The following is a 21,585-nucleotide window of genomic DNA, read 5'->3' on the forward strand; positions in this document are numbered from 1 at the left end:
AACGTCGCCGCCGCAGGGCTATCCGAGGCCCGGGATGTAGCGCTGGAAACGTCAACCATGCCTCGGCCGCTGTTGCCACAGCTGTCGAGTCCGGGGACGTCGCCGACAGCAGCTCCCTGATCAGCCACACCGCACTCTGGCAGCACTGCGGTACGTCACGCGCATACACACACGGGAGGCAGCTGGGTGCTTCAACAATACTGCCGCTGCTTGTAACGAATCACAGTGGAGAGCCATAAAAAAAGAATTTGAAAAGCAGAGAAATAGTCCCCTGTCACTGGTGCCGGTATACTGACGTCACTTTCTTCGTCTGAATCTTCAGACTGTGATACAGTGAGTCAATATAGATCCTCCCTCCCTCAGAAGGCAACAAGCAGCTATCCGAGAATGGAAGAAAATTAATGACCCCTCTGTCTCTGAAGATATACCTATCCGAAAAATATTGGACCATCTACCAACTACCCGCCTAAAATCCAGAAAACCTATATGGGAAGACGAAGTCCTCAAATTCCCAGAAATTTTGATCCTTCGATACAGGTGGAAGGAATGCAAATGCCCAGAAGAACTTGGTGCAGACTTAATCGTGTGAGGACTAATCACGGCAGATGTAAGGCCATTCTCCACAAATGGCAACTCACTGATGACCCACGACGCGACTGTGGTGCAGAGGAACAAACAATCCCTCACCTGATCTTCGAATGTCCTGCGAGGATGTTTGAAGGAGAATAGAGGGATATCATGAATGCTACTCCACGTGCTGTTCAGTCGGTGACCTGCTTAGATGTGGACTTGTAATAGCTGCAGCGGCTGTCTCCCTAATCTTTCGCATATTGTTCTTTGCCATCAATCATTTAATAATATATTTGTAATTCGTTTATTACATTAATTAATAGTTTGTGTGCAATTTTACTCTGTAGATGCTATACGGTAAATAAATAAATAAATTGTTGTTTAGTGTTTTAGTCATGGAAAAGAAGCTTGACTACTGCGCTTTTTGTTACAAGTAAAGAGACAGTACTTTGTCGCACACGAGAGGTAATGGGAGTCATGATTGGTTGGTACCTCTTAGATGTACGCCTTGTAACTTAGGTCAATCAGCACCGTGTACAGAATCAGCACCAGTGGTGTGTGCACATGCAACTGCTGGGAGCATGTGGCTAGGCAGTGCCAAAAGTCGAAATTGTTAATGACTGACGTAAGAACTAGGTTACTATACAGTGTGAAGAAGGAATGTAGAACGTGGCGGACGGCATGCAATTCCTCATCCAAATTCAAGACAAAAGTGTATCTAGCAAAACCTAATCGTGTCAATAGGTTTAACAGAAATGCGATTTAAAAACGAGGCTCTGGCAACGTTGTAGCTGCGTGCAGCGTGGTCAGGAACAGGCAGCATGAAGTCTGCGGTTTGTTGGAGATATTCCCTTAGCTCAGCGAGACGAGGCAGTGCTGTGGGAAACGGATATGCAGACTCGCCGATCTTGTAGTCGCGTTCGCGCCACACATTTTTTCAGTTAAAGCAGCAAATTGTAACCAGTATACTCCTCTATAACGCAGTATATTGTGTATTTCCTTCTGTTACTGATAACTTTTAACATTAAGACATGACATGAACTGAAACTTCCTGGCAGATCACTGTAGAGTGCAAATGTCATTCTGGATAACATGAACTTCTTACAGATGTAAACAACCACTTTGTTTCACCCATAACACAAATAAAGATAACTGAAAATAATGGTGGATACAAGATCATCACCTATATCCCCTTGGGCCCAAAAAACACCAAAGGCAGGCTGCACTAGCTTCCACATTATGCTATGCACAATAATTCAGTTCAGTACATTTGACTTTCAGCCTTATCCTCACAGAGCCAGTTCATATATGTATGACTAACATCCAGCTTAGGGTAGGGGTTGAAAGTGTCCTCCTCGCCTTAGCAAACACTTCGCCACTCGTTGGACCATACTTTTCTGGACCCTACACAACATACTTGCGTCATCGATTGCCGAAGTCGCATGCATGCTAGCTATTAGATCGTGTACATCCGTTGGTGGAGTACCTACTATAAACTTGCTCCTTGGAGTGATTCAGCAAATAAAAATCTAGTGAATTAAGGCCCGGGAACGTGGAGACCGCAATATTGGACCACCATGACAAATCCATTTCTCTGGAACCACTTTAAATACTTACACACATTCATTCATTCATGCTGAAACCACAGCTGACACCGAACACCAAGTGAAACGGTTTCTAATGCGTCCGGCAAAGTATTGAAAGAAATGTATGATACAGTCGCGCATTCAACTTGTCCGCCAATAGGTAAGGGCCAAAAGCTCTCCTCCCACGATTCCAGCCCGTAGTTTTCTACCAAAGTGTGCCTGAAAGTCACTTTCACGGGTGACGTACGTTGTGTTCCAACCAATAATAGCTCTCGTGGAGGTTGAAAATACCTTCACGAGTGAAGGTAGATTCGTCAATCCATATCACATTATTTATAAAATATTCGTTATTTTCCACTTGATGTGAAACTGTACGAGTTGACTTAACGTGTAATGATATTGATGCAGTTCTTCACCGTGCAACGCTTCAACAGCTAGTCTTTGAGACGTCTGGAACTGCCTTGCAATGTCGTGCGTACTTCACCGAGGTGACTGATGAACGGTTTCGAGAATCGCGTCATCTGTTTGTCGAGTTCATCTAGCCTTTGGACGACCCCTGTCAGTTACTTGTGGACGAGTAATGCCGGTTTCGGGAAGGCATTGCTTCAAGTGACGAAAAGCATTGTTATCGGGTTGGCGGCTATTATGGTGCTGTGCAGCATATGTATGTGCTGCAGTAGCAGCTTGGTTATTGGTTGCACCCAGCACCAAAAGCATATCGATGTGTTCGTGGTTGGCGAACTCCATCGGGAATCCCACTGTCATATGATAGACTACTGACATGTGACAAAATCATGCCCTGCTTATATGAGCAGGAGTCAGTGAATAGGGTACAATGCTTCAAACGTTTGGGTGCACACATTGAGGAAAAGTTGAACAGGAAGAAGCATATTACTGAGCTTCTCAAACAATTAAGTTCAGCTATTGTTGCTTTTCGTATAATTGCTAATATTGTGAACAAACGTATCAGCCTCCCGATTTAATTTGCATATTTCCACTTCGTAATGTCGTATGCAATAATGCTCTGGGGAAACTCATGACTCAGAAAGTACTGATTGCACAACAGCGAGCAGTAAGAATAATATGTGGTGTTCAACCACAGACGTCATGTAGGTACCGCTTCAATTAGCTAGACATTTTAACAGCGCCGCTACAATACATATTTTCGCTAATGAAGTTCGTCATAAATAATCCATCTCCATTTCTGAACTTTGATATAAATACCTACAACATTAGAGGAAAAAATGATCTTTATGATCCATTGTTGAAGCTGTCAGAGTCTCAGAAGAGGAGTTCCATATGCAGCCACAAAATTTTTTTACAAAACTGTTGAGGCTTTCGTGGCCACTTGTTGGTAAACTGCCTATTTGCTTCTGTCTCGGGTTCTTCGGCCGACGTTCGTCTGATGATTCGCCAGCACGAGTAGCTGGCATTGTCAAAGCTTCACCCTCCAGTTCACCACCGGCAATGGAGCCTGAAGCTTTGACAATGCCAGCCACTCGTGCTGACGAAACGTCAGTAAAATCATCAGACGAACGTCGGCTGAAGAACCCGAGGCAGAAGCAGACAGTTTGGCAAAAATTTTTGATCGTTTGCCTAATAACATAAAATATCTGACAGGTAGCGAAGAAAGATTTAAATCTAATTAAAATTATTTCACCTTGACAACTACTTCTATTCCTCTGACGAATTTCTAGTTAAAAACTGGTAGCCATTATAAAAAACACAGTTTTTAAGCGTAGTTGCATCAGTAGGTATAAAACAGTAATGTGTTCATCAATGTCAACCTAATCATGTACACACATTCTGTAAATTGACTTCTCCCTCATAGTTTCGATAAAAGAATCGTTCAAATTATCTATGGAACATGCAACTAACTGAGTAATGAGAACGGACTTCTAAAAAATGAAAAAGGGAACCTGGCGAGGATCGAACCACAGCTCCTTGCAGAATATGGGTTTGATGTCCCGGCAGTCCACCCAGTGAGCTGCGACGGCTGGTGCAGTGCTGTGCCGTGACACGCGTTCCTCTGTACATTCAGATGCGCTGTACGATGTGGCACTGTGACCAGCTCTTCGTCTTCATGCGTTTGTTATCAAAATGCATAGTATCTGATTTTGCTACATAAACTTTTGTCTTTAATCTGGATGAGGTATTGCATGCAGGTGTGGCATTTTTTCTTCACCCAATATTTTATTGTGTGTATCTGTAATTGTTAATGTATCAAAATGAGTGTCGGAAAGAACAAGGCTTCTAGAAAAGCCAGAGGACGCAGAACTGAATAGAGTACGTTATTGGAAAAGCTAGCACAGGCAATACAGAACTACACTGTCTAGTGGAGTCACAGACACCACAGCGAGGTATAGATTTGTTAGCAACAAGTTCAGTTGCACCCTTCTCTGGGAAATCAACTAAGGATGTGCAAGCATTTGTGGAAGATCATAAAAACTTGTCAGAGATGGAAGGAACTTTAGAGGGTAGCAAAGTTCAGATTAACAGGAGAAGCAAAAACTTGGCGGGGTGTATAGAATCTCTCAAGAGACCTAGAAAGTTTGAAGGAATTTACGAATGGTTTAGTCCAGTTTTATACATAGCAGAATATCGCCAGACACTTTAGCGAACAGTTGGGCACAGTAACGAAGAAGCACGCAGAATCGATGGAAGAATTTGCAGACAGAGTAAGGAAGATCGATGGGTGTATGTACTAGTTGGGATACAGTGCTATGGTGAATGAGGTGATATTACAAGAGACTGAGCATACGGCGCTTGACACATTTCAGAGGCAGGGGACTGGCAAAGCCACAGATGTTAAACGCCAAGGCGAACCTGAGGTTCAGCTATGGACATTCCCAATAAGACTAGGTGCTATAGAATTGTATGCAGAAGTGGACTGCGCTGTCAGAGGAATAGTAGGAAAGGAGTTGCAGGATATTGTCTGACACAGGGGCGCATTTGTCGGTTGCCAGTAGGGGGATGTGAGTAGTAGGGCAAAGGCTGTACCACTCCACACTGCATTGTAATCAAATTTGTTCAAGATGGTGGATCCAAGATGGCGGCGATAGATATGGCAATGTCACGATGACACCATGATGGGAAGTTCAAATTTTAGTGGGAAAATAGGTCACTCGAGCTACCTCCACTAACCTAAGAAAATAGTGGGAAAATTTTGGCGGTAAAATAGGTCACTTGGCGTACCTCCACTAACCTAAGTCATCCAACCAACACCTCTTCCCTCGAATTGGCGGAAAAAGGACTCAGCCTGTGTTGGGCTGCTGAATAGGATGGACGTAAGTCTTTATTGTACATACATTCTTTATTTAAGCAATTTGAGTCATCATAGGCAGTAGCTCCAAGCAATGAATTCACCATGAGGTCTTCATCTTGAGTCCAAATGACCTAGTACACAGTACTCCCACCACAGGTCACTCTTTTCCCTCCCATGATGTAATCCAAGATAACAGTCTGGGGAAAAGAAGTCAATCTGTGTCCAGCTGCTGGAGAAAGGAAGGAGTGTACATTATTTATTTCCAGTGGGAAACTGGAACAATTTATTTAGGGATGGATTTCATGTAGCTTATTTATTTATTACACTGATACAAAACTCTCGACCTGACTTGCTTGAGATCACAATAAATAGCCTACAGACTTACAAACTGCCCGTAAATTACCAAAATAATGCGGTACGCTGATGTAGACATACGCAAACAACTCGTTAATTGTCAAAATATTGCATGTAAAATGCTCTCTAAAAACACACTCACTAACTGTAAGGCTGCGTGGGGTACCCGTGCAGTTTGAGGCGTCCTTCACGGTTCACATGGCTCCCCGCCAGAGGTTCGAGTCCTCCCTCGGGCATGGCTGTGTGTGTTGCCTTTCGTGTAAGTTGGTTTAAGTTAGATGAGGTAGTGTGTAAGCCTAGGCACCGATTTCCTCAGCAGTTTCGTCCCATAATCCTTAGCACAAATTTCCATTTCCACTAACTGTAAACTGTCGAAACAATGTACAGCACAGCCTACAGACGTGTTCGCAGAATAATGCAGTACACTGATCCACAGGCACATTCAATACACTAAAACTGTCAAAAAATAATGCATGTATAATGCTCTGCAACACACTCACGACACATGAAACAGCCGAAAATAAAGCAGTGCACAAACACTCATTGCATGTAAAAATGCTTTCGAACTATTGTTACGACAGTAGACTGCGACATATCAGCGAATTGTTCCCTACAGAGACCCCAATGTGCGCACGCTGGCGTGGCGCATGACACCAGTCCAGCCATGTCCCACATGCGAGGTGCCTCAGGCCGTGTGCACATGTTTGTGTAGGCACCATTGCTGATGTCATGATGCGCCCATGAGGTGTTTACCTAGCGACTCACCCTCAAAGGTGCAGCTAAAAGGTTGTCAGTGGTATACTGACATCTCATGTCTATGTGAATAACAGCCAAGTCTCCCTCTGATCCACTATCAAAATCTTTTGCAGTGCTTCCCAGAATAACACAGGATGCATTTTTCCTAGAGATCCTAACGGAACGTCCATTATGTGTCGACCCTTCCGGAAAAAACGTGAAGTGCTGTAGAAATAGTTAACGGGTGCTTTTGTTGTAGGAGATTACATGATGTCTCAGCTTGTCTCAGCGGAAATTCCTGTCCTAACAGGACCTGTTTAAGAAAATAGCCCAGAATAACAGCGAATGCATCCCTCCTGATCGTCCTAACGAGGCCCCCATCCAGCATGTATTACCCTTCCCAGAAATCATAACGTTCTGCTTTCAACATACATCTCAGAAGTAGTAAACGTTTTGCTCATGTTCTCACCACTAAAAGCCTTCATCATGTCTGTGCATGCTTGTGAAAACATCATTAATCATAAAAGCCTTATTGTTGTACGGAAAGAGAGCACTGCCTAAGCATAGACAGGAAAATCAGAACAATTATGCAAACAGAATTTGAAGCACTGTCGTGCAGAAGAGAAAAATGGCTGAATTTTTGGTGTCCTACAGCTACTGGTCTGGAGATGTCCTAATGCCAGAATGGCGGATGAGGGACAGTCTCTCCCCAGAGATGGATGGTCTGCTTTAACTTGTCTTTGAACATTAGAACAAAGAAGACATAACATTACTCTCACAACTTTCCATGGACACCTTGTCCCAAACTTGTTCGAACCAGTCTGCAGAGGCTCCATGTCACAGCACAAAGGATGTCTTGTGAATGAATAGTGCACATGTCCAAAAGAACAGATACCACCTTCCATTATACAAAATAGTTTTGGCACTGAATGTCTCGTGTCCAGAAAAAGAAAGTGGACAGTGCTCCCACAGTGGAAGTATCAATAATTTGGTGGTATTGCAGGACACCGGTCATCCTATGGAATACAACAACACGGAGATTCTAGCTTGCATGTCCATCTACTGGGATAGTGTTATTAAAGAAGCTGTTGAAACAGAGATAGTGGATTTTGTTTAAATGCTGCTTGGAATCCGGCTCTGTATATCATCGAAAAACAGAGGGACAGAATTAGTGCTACCTCACTTGTTGATTAATAGTCACTATCGATAATTCTGATGTTGGTTATTTTTGGTTGCGTGTTGACTTTGAGGTTACTTGTTCTGTGTGTGGTATCTTCCTTGTTTCTCCTCTGTGAACCGAGGTATTAAATTCCCTTGCACATTGCTTCCTCCTTAAAGTTGTGCCTTGAAAATGGCAGGGTGTGCTCCTGTCGAAATATCGGCGGTGGTCGACGTCACCCGGCAGCAAACCCCTAAGTTATTTGAACATTCAATTCGCCGGGAAAAGTTAAGGTCTCACACTGAATGATGTTGCTTCTTAACGCTGGACCCACGACCCACCCCATGCAGTGTCCACCTGCACCACACATACAGAATATGGCCATGTCACATTTTGTACGTGTTACCTGGAGGTTTTTGGTTCCAGAAGAAATAATGATAATTAGTGAAACGCATCTTCTGTTGGTAGCCTGATGATACTGTATATTGTTACGTTAAGTGTTTGCTTAGACATTTACGAATACTAAGGCAGACTGACATAGGCTCTAAACCAGCAGCTTCTGGATAATTAAATTAAATATTGTTGACTTTTGTGGATGTCCAGGTAATCAGAACTGATAACCGGTTATATGATGTATCTACACTACTACTACTACTACTGCTACTACATAAAGACAAGTAATTGTTTAACGTTCTTACTAAAAATCTCGAAAAGTACTTCACCAATTTAATTCATACTTTTACACAACATACTGTAATGAAAATTTCCATAGACATAAACTATAAATTTTTAGTATATATAACATATGGCTGAATATGTAAAATGTAAAGGGGAAACATTGTTACCAAAAAATATCAATAAGTTCTTGACTGATTCGTTTCAAATTTCTACACAGTACTATAATGAATATTTGGATGGACATAGGCTACAATATTTAGTTAATGTACATAACATATAAAGACACATGTACACGGAGAGAGAGAGAGATACACACTGAGCTAACAAAAGTCATGGGATACCGTCTAATATCGTGTCTGACTTCCTTTTGCCTGGCATAGCACAGAAACTCGGTGAAACACGGATTCAAAAAGTCTTTGGAAGACCCCACAGAAATACTGAACCATGCTGCTTGTACAGCTGTCCATAATTGTGGAAGTGTTGCCAGAACAGGATTTTGTGTACGAAATGAGCTCTCATTTGTGCCCATAAATATTCAATGAACCGAGTGGGGTGATGCACTGGTTAGTACACCGGACCTAAATTCTGGAGGATGTTGGTTCAAACTCGCATTGAGCCATCCAGATTTAGGTTTTCCGAGATCCAGGCAAACACCACGATGGTTCATTTCAAAGGGCATGGCTGATATCCTTCCCCATCTTTGGCACAATCTGAGCTTCGGGTCTGTCTCTAATGAGCTCGATATGGATGGGACGATAAACCTAGCCTTCCTTCCTTCCTTTAAATATTCAGTGAGATTCAACATCGGGCGATCTGGGTTGCGAAATCATCCCTTCGAATCGTCCAGAATGTTCTTCAAGCCAATCGTGAAGAGTTGTGACCTACTGGCATGGAGCATTGTTATCCACAAAAATTCCATCGTTGTTCATGAACCTGAAGTCCATGAGTGGCAGCTAGTCTCCAAGTTGACGAACATAACCATTTCCAGTTGGATCTGAAGTCCAAGACCATTCCATGTAAAAACAGCCCACACCATCATCGAGCCACCACCAGCTTGAACAGCGCCTTGTTGACAACTTGGGGTCTGACATAAGCTCTTATCACCTGAAATCAGTACTCATCTGACCAGGTGGCAGGTTTCCAGTCGTCTATGGTCCAGCTGACATGGTCATGGGCCCAGGAGAGGCGTTGCAGGCACTGTCATGTTGTTTGCAAACGCACTCGCATTGGTCTTCTGCTAACACAGTCCATTAATGCCAAATTTTGCCACACTGTTCTAACAGATACGTTCGTCGTATGTCTCACATTGGTATCTGCAGTGATTTCACACAGTATTGCTTGTTGGTTAGCACAGGCAACCCTGTGCAAATACCACTGCTCTCGGTCGTCAAGTGAAGGCTGTCAGCCACCGCATTGTCTGTGGTGAGAGGTGAGGCCTGAAATTTGGACTTCCTGGTACACTCTTGACGCTGTGGATCGCGGCATGTTTTCGAAGTGGAACGTCCCATGCGTCTAGCTCCAACTACCACTCTGTGTTCAAAGTCTGTCATTCCCATCGTGCAGCCATAGTCAATTCGGAAACCTCTTCCATGGAACACCTGAGTACAAATGACAGCTCCGAGAAATGCACTGCCCTTTGCATCTTGTGTGTACACACACACACACACACACACACACACACACACACACACACACACACACACACACACACACACACGTTATTTCCAAAAATTCGAAATGTTCTTCTCCTTTGTACTTCACGTCTTTATCGACACTCTAATAAACTTTTAGATGGACATAGCCTATATATATATATATATATATATATATATATATATATATATATATATATATAAAACGGCAATGTATGGGTTTTCTGCTAAAACCGAATATGAGATAGAAAATACTGAATTGCGTGAGATTCAACTGTGATAGGAACTCATGTAAACCATTAGAATGATTGCGTCTCTCATATATATTCTTTCGCCTTATACATATTTTCAAATAAAAATTGTATACACAACATTGTGCTATTTTGTTTACTTCCTCACTGTCACTTTTACAGAATTAACCACCCATCTATTTCCCAAGCTATCTGCAGCTGTACGAAGAGAAGTTACTAAAACAAAAAGAAAATCAAATAATAATTGAATGTATGACATGATTTACACGCTATTGGAGCCTCAAAGATCGCTATGCTAAATCATTTCTGAAAGTTGTGAACACACCAGTGCTTACACTAATGGCAGACTGATTAAGAGAGCCCAGCAGCTCCATAGCCACTGCTTGCCATTTCGATGGTACCGGCCAGAACCCTGTAGATGTGAAAGCCGCCATATGGTTTTCCAAACAGCTGCTATGTACACAGTATAAACAACTGCTGGACAAGTGTGATCTGCGCATAAGAGAACAAGAGACAGAAGTAGGTACGTACCAGTGGGTGAGGCGTGTCCGGAGGTGTGGTGCCGGCCTGAGATAGTATGTGCTCCCTGTGTGTGGTGGGCCGAGGACCGTGAGATGTGGAGGCCACCATTTGCCATCTTGGGCAGTACCGCTGTACTGCCTGGCCCGCCATTGGCCACCACGATGCCGCCACCTGTCAACATACAGCAACACACCTACTGATACTAGCTGCCACACTGTGCATGCACACTACTGATACATCAGGTCACTCATACCACAGTCACACAATGAACCTATACCACTGTCACACCAAACTACTCATAGCTCCCAGTGCACAGCAACCTAGGCACTCATTCCTGCGCTACGGTCGCAGGTTCGAATCCTGGCTCGGGCATGGATGTGTGTGATGTCCTTAGGTTAGTTAGGTTTAAGTAGTTCTAAGTTCTAGGGGACTGATGACCACAGCAGTTGAGTCCCATAGTGCTCAGAACCATTTGAACTCATTCCTGCCTGCACACAGTGCAGCCATACTGTTGGCAAACCAGTCTACTCATACCTGCCAGCAGACACCAACAGAGGTTACTCATCTGCTCGCACAAAGCACACCCATACTGCTAGCACACAATGCTACACATACCTGGTAGCACACAGCAACACACACTACTGGTACTTTGCTAGTCGTGTAGATGTAGATGTACTTGATGGCACACAACACACACATAATTGGCACACTAGACTACTCAAACCTGCCAGCACGCAGCAACCCGGTGTACTTGTACCTGCCAGCACACTGTCACCCATACTACTGGCACCCCGAGCTACCCATACCTGTAGGCGCATGACATACCCATACAACTGACGCACCAGGCTATTCATACCTGCAGCCACACAAAGACAAAGCACTTGCATTATTGGTATACCCAGCTACTCTCACCTGCTGGCACTTAGTAATCCACACAACAGGTACACAACGTTACTCGTACCTGCTTGCACACATCGCAGAAGACGAACAATATGTTGCCACATCAGGCTGTTCGTCATTTTGCTTCTATGTCTGGCATCCAGACCCAAGTAAAGTGGACAAAATATCAGTCACCTCTGGTAGACATCGCGCGAATACTGCCGCTGCCTTTACCCTCTAAATGGTCATATTTTTGTGAGAAGGGAAGTCAGCACGTTTCTTCAGGTATGTGGTATCTACAGTACATCCACTTTTTGATGAAAATAATTTATTGTGTGGAACAATAACAAGAATTTCAAAACAAGATTATCGATTTTTAAAGACTCTGTTTACAAAAAAAATGGTTTCAATGTATTAGCATACTGTTTTACCACTTCTCATAATGTGCTTGTTTATTAGGGATGTCTCACATCTGACTCATAGAACATGTCATTTATTTTGACTAAAGTAAACTCATGTAAATTTTTATTGGAATATGTCGATAGAACATAAATGATTAGTGAGTAGCCCACCAGTGAATAAACTTTTATATACGTTATCTTCCTCTTGTACAGTGTTAATCGTAAGTATATCCAATGTTACAGAAGACGTCTGCTTGAAAATTGTGAAGTGTGCAGAAAATAGACAGGTACCAGTGGATATCGCATATCACTAAGTTTTGTAATTTACATTACAGATGCTGTGTATGGGCGGCCTTTTTTGATGCAGCAAATGTCAACACGTGTATGCAATTCACTGAATTTGCTGACACATCACCCACGAAGGCGCGACAATAGCCTGCTTCAAATCTGTTCATTCTTTTGCCTATTGCAGGTGCAAGTTAATTCGATGCGACAATATCAAGGGATAATTTGTCTACCTGTTCTGACATGTCTACCCACTAGTGCAACTACATCAAAAACAAATCTTATAAATGTAAATTTGGAGAGGTGCTCTGTCCACTAACATGTGTTACTTTTCTGTACGTCTTGCAGTTTTCATGCAATCATCTTCTGAACTCCCATACGCAATTGTCGAAACTCTGTAAAATCGTTGACAATGTGATTTTCACATTGACGGGAGCGATTAAGACATCTTTTTCTTTGTATGACATCACTTTGTTTTACTGTATTTTAACTGTGTTGTAACGTGCATAATTTATCTTTTAACTTATTTGTCTTGTAGATCTGAACATGGCCAATGACTGCTGAAACAGGTAATTTTGTTTTGAAACTGTCCTTTGGCTGTAAAACAAATTATTTTCAAAACAAGCTGTCACTGTTTGTCTCCAGTTCTAGTGAGATATCATCTTTCCCACATTCCTTGATAAATAAGACCGATAGAGCTACCAAAATGTGAAGATGTTGATTGTTACCTTTCTACATTTCACCCATAGTTCCAAATGGCCCCACACATTTGCTATGGGATTAAGATCGGACAACATAGTGAGTCAGTCAAGTTGCAACAGGGTGTCCAAGTGTTGGTCAAACCAAGAACGTACGTGTGCAGCCCTGTGACCGAGGCTGTTGTCAGTTTGGAAGAAGAGTGTGGTCACAGCATATTCACGATGAAGATGTAGGCACATACTGGACAACCGACAATATCGAAATAAACTCCCTGTTTCATCTCGACGGTAACTTGAATGAGCAGGTGCTCGACATGCTGCATCACTTGGGAAGACGCAAAATCACCAGACCACAATATACGCCTCCTGTCAACTACCATCTGGTTTCTATACCCAGCAAAAGAGACTGGAAGTTGTTTACCAAAGGGCTACTGTAAGTTGATCATGCCTTCCGTAACGATTGTTACTTCAGGCCCTTTGTTTCTTTGTGGTGACTTATTTATGATGTGCAAACAATATCTGCAGTTAATAACGAGTGTGAGCAGCAGGATGGCAAAACAATTCTGATCCTGCAAGATGAATCCAATACAACAAATTAACAGGAAACATGTGAAAAAATTCAGTAGTAAATTACACAGCTGTTTCTGTCATGGCCATTGTGAGCATACGGGTAACATCTAACCCACCGACAACATCACTCCATTTCCTTGCCTGTCAATCACTTTGTTATCTTGATCCAGATATAAGTTTTTTGGCCCACTGAAAACGTACAGTTTCATTTCTCAAAGTGAGCAATGACTTTTTGGGAAGTACACAGCTCCAAATGTCCATTGTGTGTCGTGTCCTTCACAATTTTCGTTCAGGACTACTTGACGTGGAACTGCACTCGTGACAGGAGTAATTATTTCTGTCGGATTTACAATCAATCGTCTTTAAGAAGCGGGGTGTTCATCTCCTTTCCTTGCTGGGTAGTATCTGTTATTGCGTTGCGTTAAATGCCTGAAGCTGATACACCATTCCTTCTTGTAAGGGATCCGTGATCCCACCAACATAGATGCTAGTATCCGATGCCCAGGTCGATAGTAGACAGGAGTCGATTGTCGAGCGCTGCAGGAGGCAGAGAGACGAGTGTCGAGTGTGGAGTAGTACTGGAGAGTGTCGAGTGAGAAGTAGTGCAGGAGAGACGGCAAGAATGGTGGTCGAGTGAGTTGTAATCGATAAAATTCACCAGAGTATGACGAGTGGACACGTTCCCCTGATCGTCGTGGGGTTGACCCTCACTAATACCGATTGGCGAGTGATATGAGACAGAAAGTGACAAGTGGCGAATTACGTGTTTCACGTCGGCCAGCAACAACTATGGATTGCAGTGAGGATTGTTGTGAATGTTAACCATCAGCATTGCGTGTGACGAAGTACTGAAAATCAGTAACCAATAAATAGATATAACCGTAATTAGACGTGTAATGCGAAGGTAGCAACTGCCTCAGAATTTGTGTGTTTGTAGAAAATATTTACCAGTTTTTACATCGCAACCTTTGCGGTCCTTAATAATAGACAAACTTTCAATCATTAACTATTCAGTTGCAAAACAGCTGCACTCGGTTGAAATACGCCCGAAGCCACAGCAGAAAAACCGATAGCCTTTCATCCATTAAGCACCGGTCATATAATAATAATAATTAACTGTTTGGCGGCTTCGGTAAATTATACAAAACCCAATAAGAAACTTAATCGGGGGTGTTTCATCATGGCTCCTGTGAAAAGGACAGTTGCAATCTTCGGATCCGAACAATGATTTATTAAACACCATTTTTGGCTTCAGTGGAATGACATTTGCAATTATGGGACAATTGTAGTGCAAGAGCAATCCGGTATTGTCGTTACTGTGACTAAAATTACAATATTCCAACTAGAAACAGTGTAATATAACAGGAATTGTGAAATTAGAACTCGCGGGAACGAAGCACATTATTTAGACATTTAAGTGCAAAGTGACTGAGAAACAGTAAACAATTTGTTTTTATGAGTTCAAGTGATAAAAGCAGTGTTAATGAACAATATGTTGAAGTATGGACACGAGAACCTGCGTGAATTGCTGTAGAATTCATATTCTATGAAAAGGGGCGTTTGTGCATAACCGCGAGTGAACCAGCCAAAATTCCGTTACGAAAGTATCAGGGACATGTTTTCAAGTGACTTTGTATCCGAAATTATCTTTTGAACGGTGTAAATCGCTCAATTTGATGTGGACCCATAAACTGTTACCGCATTTGCGAGTGTTGACTGTAGCGTAATTGTTGGATGACGTCACCTTCACTATGTGAGCAGCTAGCGAAAGCATGTGAAGCAGTTCCACACGCAGCGACATCAAGGATTTAGACAACCGAGATGTACCACACTGACGGGTGACTACAGCGGAGCCAAGTGGTTGAAATAGAAACATCTAGTGGCGAACCATCGAAGTATACGACGTCTGCGCCACCTACCCGCAGATCAACGAAATACGTGACAGCAGCTCCATCCCGTCGCCAACCACCGAACTGCGTCGGCGGGAGTCGTCACGGACGTAAGCAGTGCACACGGCACCACACTAGCTACAACGACGCTTCGGCTGACAGCCGCCGCGCCGGAGGAGCCAACGCCAACACGACTAGCAGCGCGACTTCAAACGTCAAAACATCGCGACTTCGACGAGCGTCGATGGGTGAATGAGGACGATTTACTGGCGCTATAGTAAACCATATTCTACTATCTTCAAAGCACGGAAGGCACTTCAAATTAAATTTGTCGATTGCAGAAATTATGAAAACTTTTTTTTTTTTTTTGCGAATTTGCTCTGATGCATGGTATGCTAATATGCGCTTGTGTTTCATGCTGTACAGCACAGAATAGTGTCTCATTTGCATTATTTATTGTAAACTACATGTTTGTATGTCTTCTAAGTTGTGTGTATGTTACTTCGAGATTTTGTGTATAAATGCAGTCATTGATGTTTGATGTGGATAGGCTTCTGTAATTTATGGTGTTCAATGGAGAGGTCTATTTTGCCAGTCTGGGTTAACCAAATACAGTGATGGATTATTTCGTTATTAGCTAATTAGTGAGTGTTTGGGTTACTAAAAGGTTATTTTTTTTCCTTGTCTGTGCATAGTGAATAGTTAGAATGGATCCTGATTTGAAAGAAAAGGTTGTGGAGGAGGTAGTTACAAAAATGGATATAGTTCAGGAGGACAAGGATGAGTCAGGAATTGGTAGTATTGGATTGTCAATGGACAGCTCATTGTGTCATTCAACCGGTTACCCTGAGACACCAGTAAAACCTCTTGGAAAAGAATTGAGTCTAGAGAATGGAGAATTGCAGTTAACAATATTTAAGATGCTCCAAGAAATCAAGAAAGGTATAGAAGAGATGTCCAAAGAAAACTGAGAAAACTTAAGGAAAGGGCTGCAGTAATTCCAGGAAGAGATGAGAATAACCCTTTAGGAGAGAGATGACAAGATACAGGTGAAGGTAGATCAACTCTGAGAAGAGATGAACAAAATGAAGGCAGAGACAATCAGAAAAGCGGAGGGGGATGTCAAGGACATCAAAACTCGATTGGAAGAGAGGATGCAGAAAATTGAAACACATCAACTTCAACAAATTAGAGATATGGTACAAATACAACAGCAGCACCAAGTTAATATTGGTAAATTGGGAAATAGGCAAGTGAAATTGGAGGAGGCTGTGGAACATATAGTCACAAATGAGATCAAATAGCTACAGGAGGGAGTCCAATAGCTAGCAACTAAAACCGAAAAGATTGAAAGTAAGATAAATAGTGCCACCTTAACAGTAGTTGAGGGAAACTTCGTTACACTAGTAAATGCTGATAATAAGTATACCCAGGCCCACATTCGGCAAAAATATAAACCCAAAGGGGCATTGCATCCAATGATATTTACTAAGTGGTTACAAGGAGTTTTCCCAGTGCACTTACGAGATGCAGATAAAATTCAGTTCGCAATAGACAGAATGGAAGGTGAAGCTTTCACCTGTGGAGTTAGGAAGAAAGAAGAAGTTAACAGCTTAAGTAAAGTTGGGGAAAGGTTTTTAAAGAAATACTGGTCCAAAACTCACCAGTGTGCAACACTTGAAGATTTAGTGCATCGCAAGTCCCTTAATACCTGGAGAGGTACCTTGAGAGAATTTGCTGAGCATGTATGGGTGAAACATTGGAGCAGCCATTGAAAGCCGACATAATGATATCAGCAGTTAAAAGGAGGTCAAAGGATGCAAGAAAATTTATCTGGAAGCCTGATTAAAGATAAAGATACTTTAATGGAAGTATTGGAGCAATTAGAGACTAGTCGTGCACAGGAAAACAACCAAATGCATGGTCAGAAACAAGGTGGAAATAATTACTATCAAAGTCAGTTTAATGGCCCACCAAATTACAGTGGTAGAGGTGGGGGTAATGGTCATAGGAACCATGGCAATGGTCGACAGCTTTACCACAATCATAGGAGAGATGATGATGACAGGAACTATGAAAGGGGAGAAGACAGACGAAGTGATTATGAGGTACAAATTGAAGAAATAAGAGACCCAGTAAACTAAATGAGGTGTAGGGAGCCAGCAACTCTTTTGCTGGTATACCAAGTGGCGACTGGTACACTCCCAGCTGGGTGAGACTATTTCTTATTTCATGTTTCACTCCTCTTCCATCTTTCTCTATCCTTAGGTTAAGAAAGTTAGTGTGTAGTAGTTAGGATTGGTAGTGGTCATCCAAATAATTCAGTCAGGACCCATGTAGCAGATTTGTAGTTGACTTAAAATAAGGATAAGTTGTTACTGTTGATGTAGAGTGTGAGATGTCAGAGAATCAATAAGTCAAAAATCAGCTTAGCGTCAGTACATTGCAAAATTATTATTAGTGCCAGAAGTAATAAAATGAGAACCAGATCAGAAAGCAAATGTATATAAAATATGGTGGGAAGCTAATTGGTCAAACAAGAGTGTGTGTAATCTTATAGAGTTGTTTTGTGAGGCATGAAAAGGTCAAAGTGGTGTAAGAAAATTGAAGTAATGTATCAGCTTGTAATGAGGATGGCATATAAAGAAACAAATACATGAGGAGATAGTTGTTCGAATAAATGATGTGAAATATGATGAATGGAGAGGCCAAGGAGCCTGGAGTAGTATTTTTATTTAGTTATTGCAGCGAATATGGAGGGTTGATGTAGTTTGAAGATGGATATTTATTTGCAGTTGAAGTTGCTGTTAAGTTGAGGGAGTTATGTGTAATGAAGTGTATTGAGTATGCGATGTTTGAAGTATTGAAGTGTGTCATTTAGCACATGAGCAACATCTGTTTGCAAGTTATTTGTAGGTATACATGTTTGTCTAAAGTATGCTGAATAAAACAGAAAGTGTAACTCATGAGTAATGAGTAATTCATGTATCCAATTAGCTATCAAAGTCAAGTATGATTGCATTTACATCAAGCTTTAGAAGCAGAATTCTGGCACTGTCTAATGAATAATAAATATCCATATAGCAGATTTGGATTAATGTCAGTATAATTGGAAATATTATATTTCTCATCTGAGCATTATCAATGACAGTAAATGTCTGACAAAATGAAATGATCAGTAATTTAAAATTTTCATTGGGTGACCACATTAGTAATAGCGAAGCAAATAGTTATGTAATACATACTTAGTGGCATAAAGGAGCATTTAATATTATTGAATCAATCTGTAGTGGTATGAGGAATTGTAAAATAATTGCATAAGTCAAGGTGTAAATGCTATATTTTGTTTTGATATTCAATTTTGCTAGTGTTAAAGACTCAAATGAATAAGATGTGAATTTCTTCCTTAACTGTCATGTCTGTGGACCAAGTGAGATATAAGTTAGTGTGATAGTAGTATGGATGGCAGTAACCCTGCTGAAAGAACGGCATACCAAAGGGGTACCTGGCACTCAACTAGTTTGTTTTCTTTTCTTTGCTGTAGCAAGTTATAAAAGATTACCAGTAACAAACATGTGGTTAATGGCCCATACAAACCTTTCGAAGTGAAGATTTTTGGTAATTGAATGTAAGACAATGTTTGTAAAAATATTTAACATGTTATGTTAATTAAGATATATTGATAGTGTAAGATGTTTCTGTAGGGGCAGTTTGCTACCGGAGTCCATAGGGTATTATTTGTCATATGATGTAACTTTCAGTATTTGAACCAGAACTTATGTTCCTCATTTTCATTTATATACTATGTGATAACTTTTTCCTATTATTCTTTCTCGCCTGTGACCACAAAGAAGGTTTTTAGGGTGGGGATGTAAGGGATCTGTGATCCCATCAACATAGATGCTAGTATCCGATGCCCAGGTCGATAGTAGACAGGAGTTGATTGTTGAGCGCTGCAAGAGGCAGAGAGACGAGTGTCGAGTGTGGAGTAGTACTGGAGGATGTCGAGTGAGAAGTAGTGCAGGAGAGACGGGCAAGGATGGTGGTCGAGTGAGTTGTAATCGATAAAATTCACCAGAGTATGACGAGTGGGCACGTCCCCCTGATCGTCGTGGGGTTGACCCTCACTAATACCGATTCGCGAGTGATATGAAACAGAAAGTGACAAGTGCCGAATTACGTGTTTCGTGTCAACTGCGTCGGCCAGCAACAACCATGGATTGCAGTCAGGATTGTTGTGAATGTTAACCATCAGCATTGCGTGTGACGAAGTACTGAAAATCAGTAACCAATAAATAGATATAACCATAATTAGATGTGTAAGGCCTCAGAATTTGTGTGTTTGTAGAAAATATATATCAGTTTTTACATCGCAACCTTTGTGGTCCTTAATAATAGACAAACTTTTAATCATTAACTATTCAGTTGCAAAACAGCTGCACTCGGATGAAATACCCCCGAAACCACAGCAGAAAAACCAATAGCCTTTCATCCATTAAGCACACGGTCATATAATAATAATAATTAACTGTTTGGTGGCATCGGTAAATTATACAAAACCCAATAACGAACTTAATGAAAAAGAGATTATGAGATGAACATTGACAAAAGTAAAACAAGGGTAAGAAAACATAATTGAATTAAAGAAGCGATGCTGATGGGGTCAGATTGAGGAATTAGACATTTAAACTACGTAGCAACGACTGCTTCCCCAAGATTCATGGGTGTTTGTCAAGGGTCCACCTCCACAGTTGTATCGGGTATTATACCCGAGAACCTTGGGAAAAGCACATACGTTGAAAAAAATCACCATGGCCGAAGTTCAGAAGGCAAGGAAAACGCGATTGCAATGTAAGAAAAGTGTTTCTGAGAAAGGAAAATTCGTTGTTACAGAACATCCGTTTAAGTGTTAGATTGCAGATGGTGCCGTCATTTTCTGTCTAGTAAACTCATCAGAGGGTCAAACCCAATTGGAAAATGATTTAGACACTATATCTGCATGATGCAAAAAGTGGCAATTGAGTATAAAGGATGAAAAGTCTGGGGTGATCTACATGAGTATGGATTGGTATCTGATAATTTTCGGTCCAGTCTAAAGCAAGTCAATTCAATTAAATACTTGGTGATAACAATTACAAACTGATAGTGGATAAAACACACAGATAACGTTGTGGAAAGATGAACCAAAGATTGCATTTTACTGCAAAGCAGTTAGAAGAACTAAAAGCTTCTGACAACAGGAATGAGACCAGTAACTTACATTGGAGAGGCATCTTGTGTAGGAAGTGGCCCAAGTCATGTCTGAAGCCTCAGGATTGTGTGCCTTCCTTTCTGCCCAGAAAGAAGGTGGGGAAATTTCATACGTCATTCTGTGCAGTGGGATGGAGAATGCGTTCCGTTGAGCAAGGTTATATCATCAAACACCACTAGTGTCCCAGTCCTTGTTGTCACTTCATGGAGAATCTCAGGTAATATATTTTGTTGCTGTTGTGGTCTTCAGTTCAGAGACTGGTTTGCTGCAGCTCTCCATGCTACTCTATCCTGTGCAAACTTCTTCATCTCCCAGTACCTACTGTAGCCCACATCCTTCTGAATCTGCTTAGTGTATTCATCTCTTGGTCTCTCTCTACGAGTTGTACCCTCCGCGCTGCCCTGCAATACCAAATTGGTGATCGCTTGATGCCTTAGAACGTGTCCTACCAACCGGTGCCTTCTTCTAGTCAAGTTGTCCCACATACTCCTCTTCTCCCCAGTTCTATTCAGTACCTCCTCATTAGTTACGTGATCTACCCATCTAATCTTCAGCATTCTTCTGTAGCACTGCATTTCGAAAGCTTCTATTCTGTTCTTATCTAAACTATTTATCCTCCACGTTTCAGTTCTATACATGGCTAACCTCCACACAAATACTTTCAGAATTGACTCCCTGGCACTTAAATCTATAGTTGATGTTAACAAATTTCTCTTCTTCAGAAACGCTTTCCTTGCCATTGCCAGTCTACATTTTATATCCTCTCTACTTCGACCATCATCAGTTATTTTGCTCCCCATATAGCAAAACTCCTTTACTACTTTAAGTGTCTCATTTCCT

At 41.7% G+C, this 21,585-nt stretch overlaps 1 protein-coding gene across 1 annotated transcript in view; it reads right to left on the bottom strand.

Moving 5' to 3' along the window:
* LOC126282469 (uncharacterized) overlaps positions 1–21,585 on the bottom strand; it is a 147,681-nt gene that overhangs the window by 120,044 nt on the left and 6,052 nt on the right. The window contains exon 3 of the mRNA XM_049982126.1: positions 10,782–10,943. Within this exon, the coding sequence (XP_049838083.1) occupies positions 10,782–10,943 (162 nt within the window). The remainder of the gene's footprint in view (positions 1–10,781; positions 10,944–21,585) is intronic.

Source organism: Schistocerca gregaria, chromosome 7, assembly GCF_023897955.1.
Source record: "Schistocerca gregaria isolate iqSchGreg1 chromosome 7, iqSchGreg1.2, whole genome shotgun sequence".
NCBI lineage: Eukaryota > Metazoa > Arthropoda > Insecta > Orthoptera > Acrididae > Schistocerca > Schistocerca gregaria.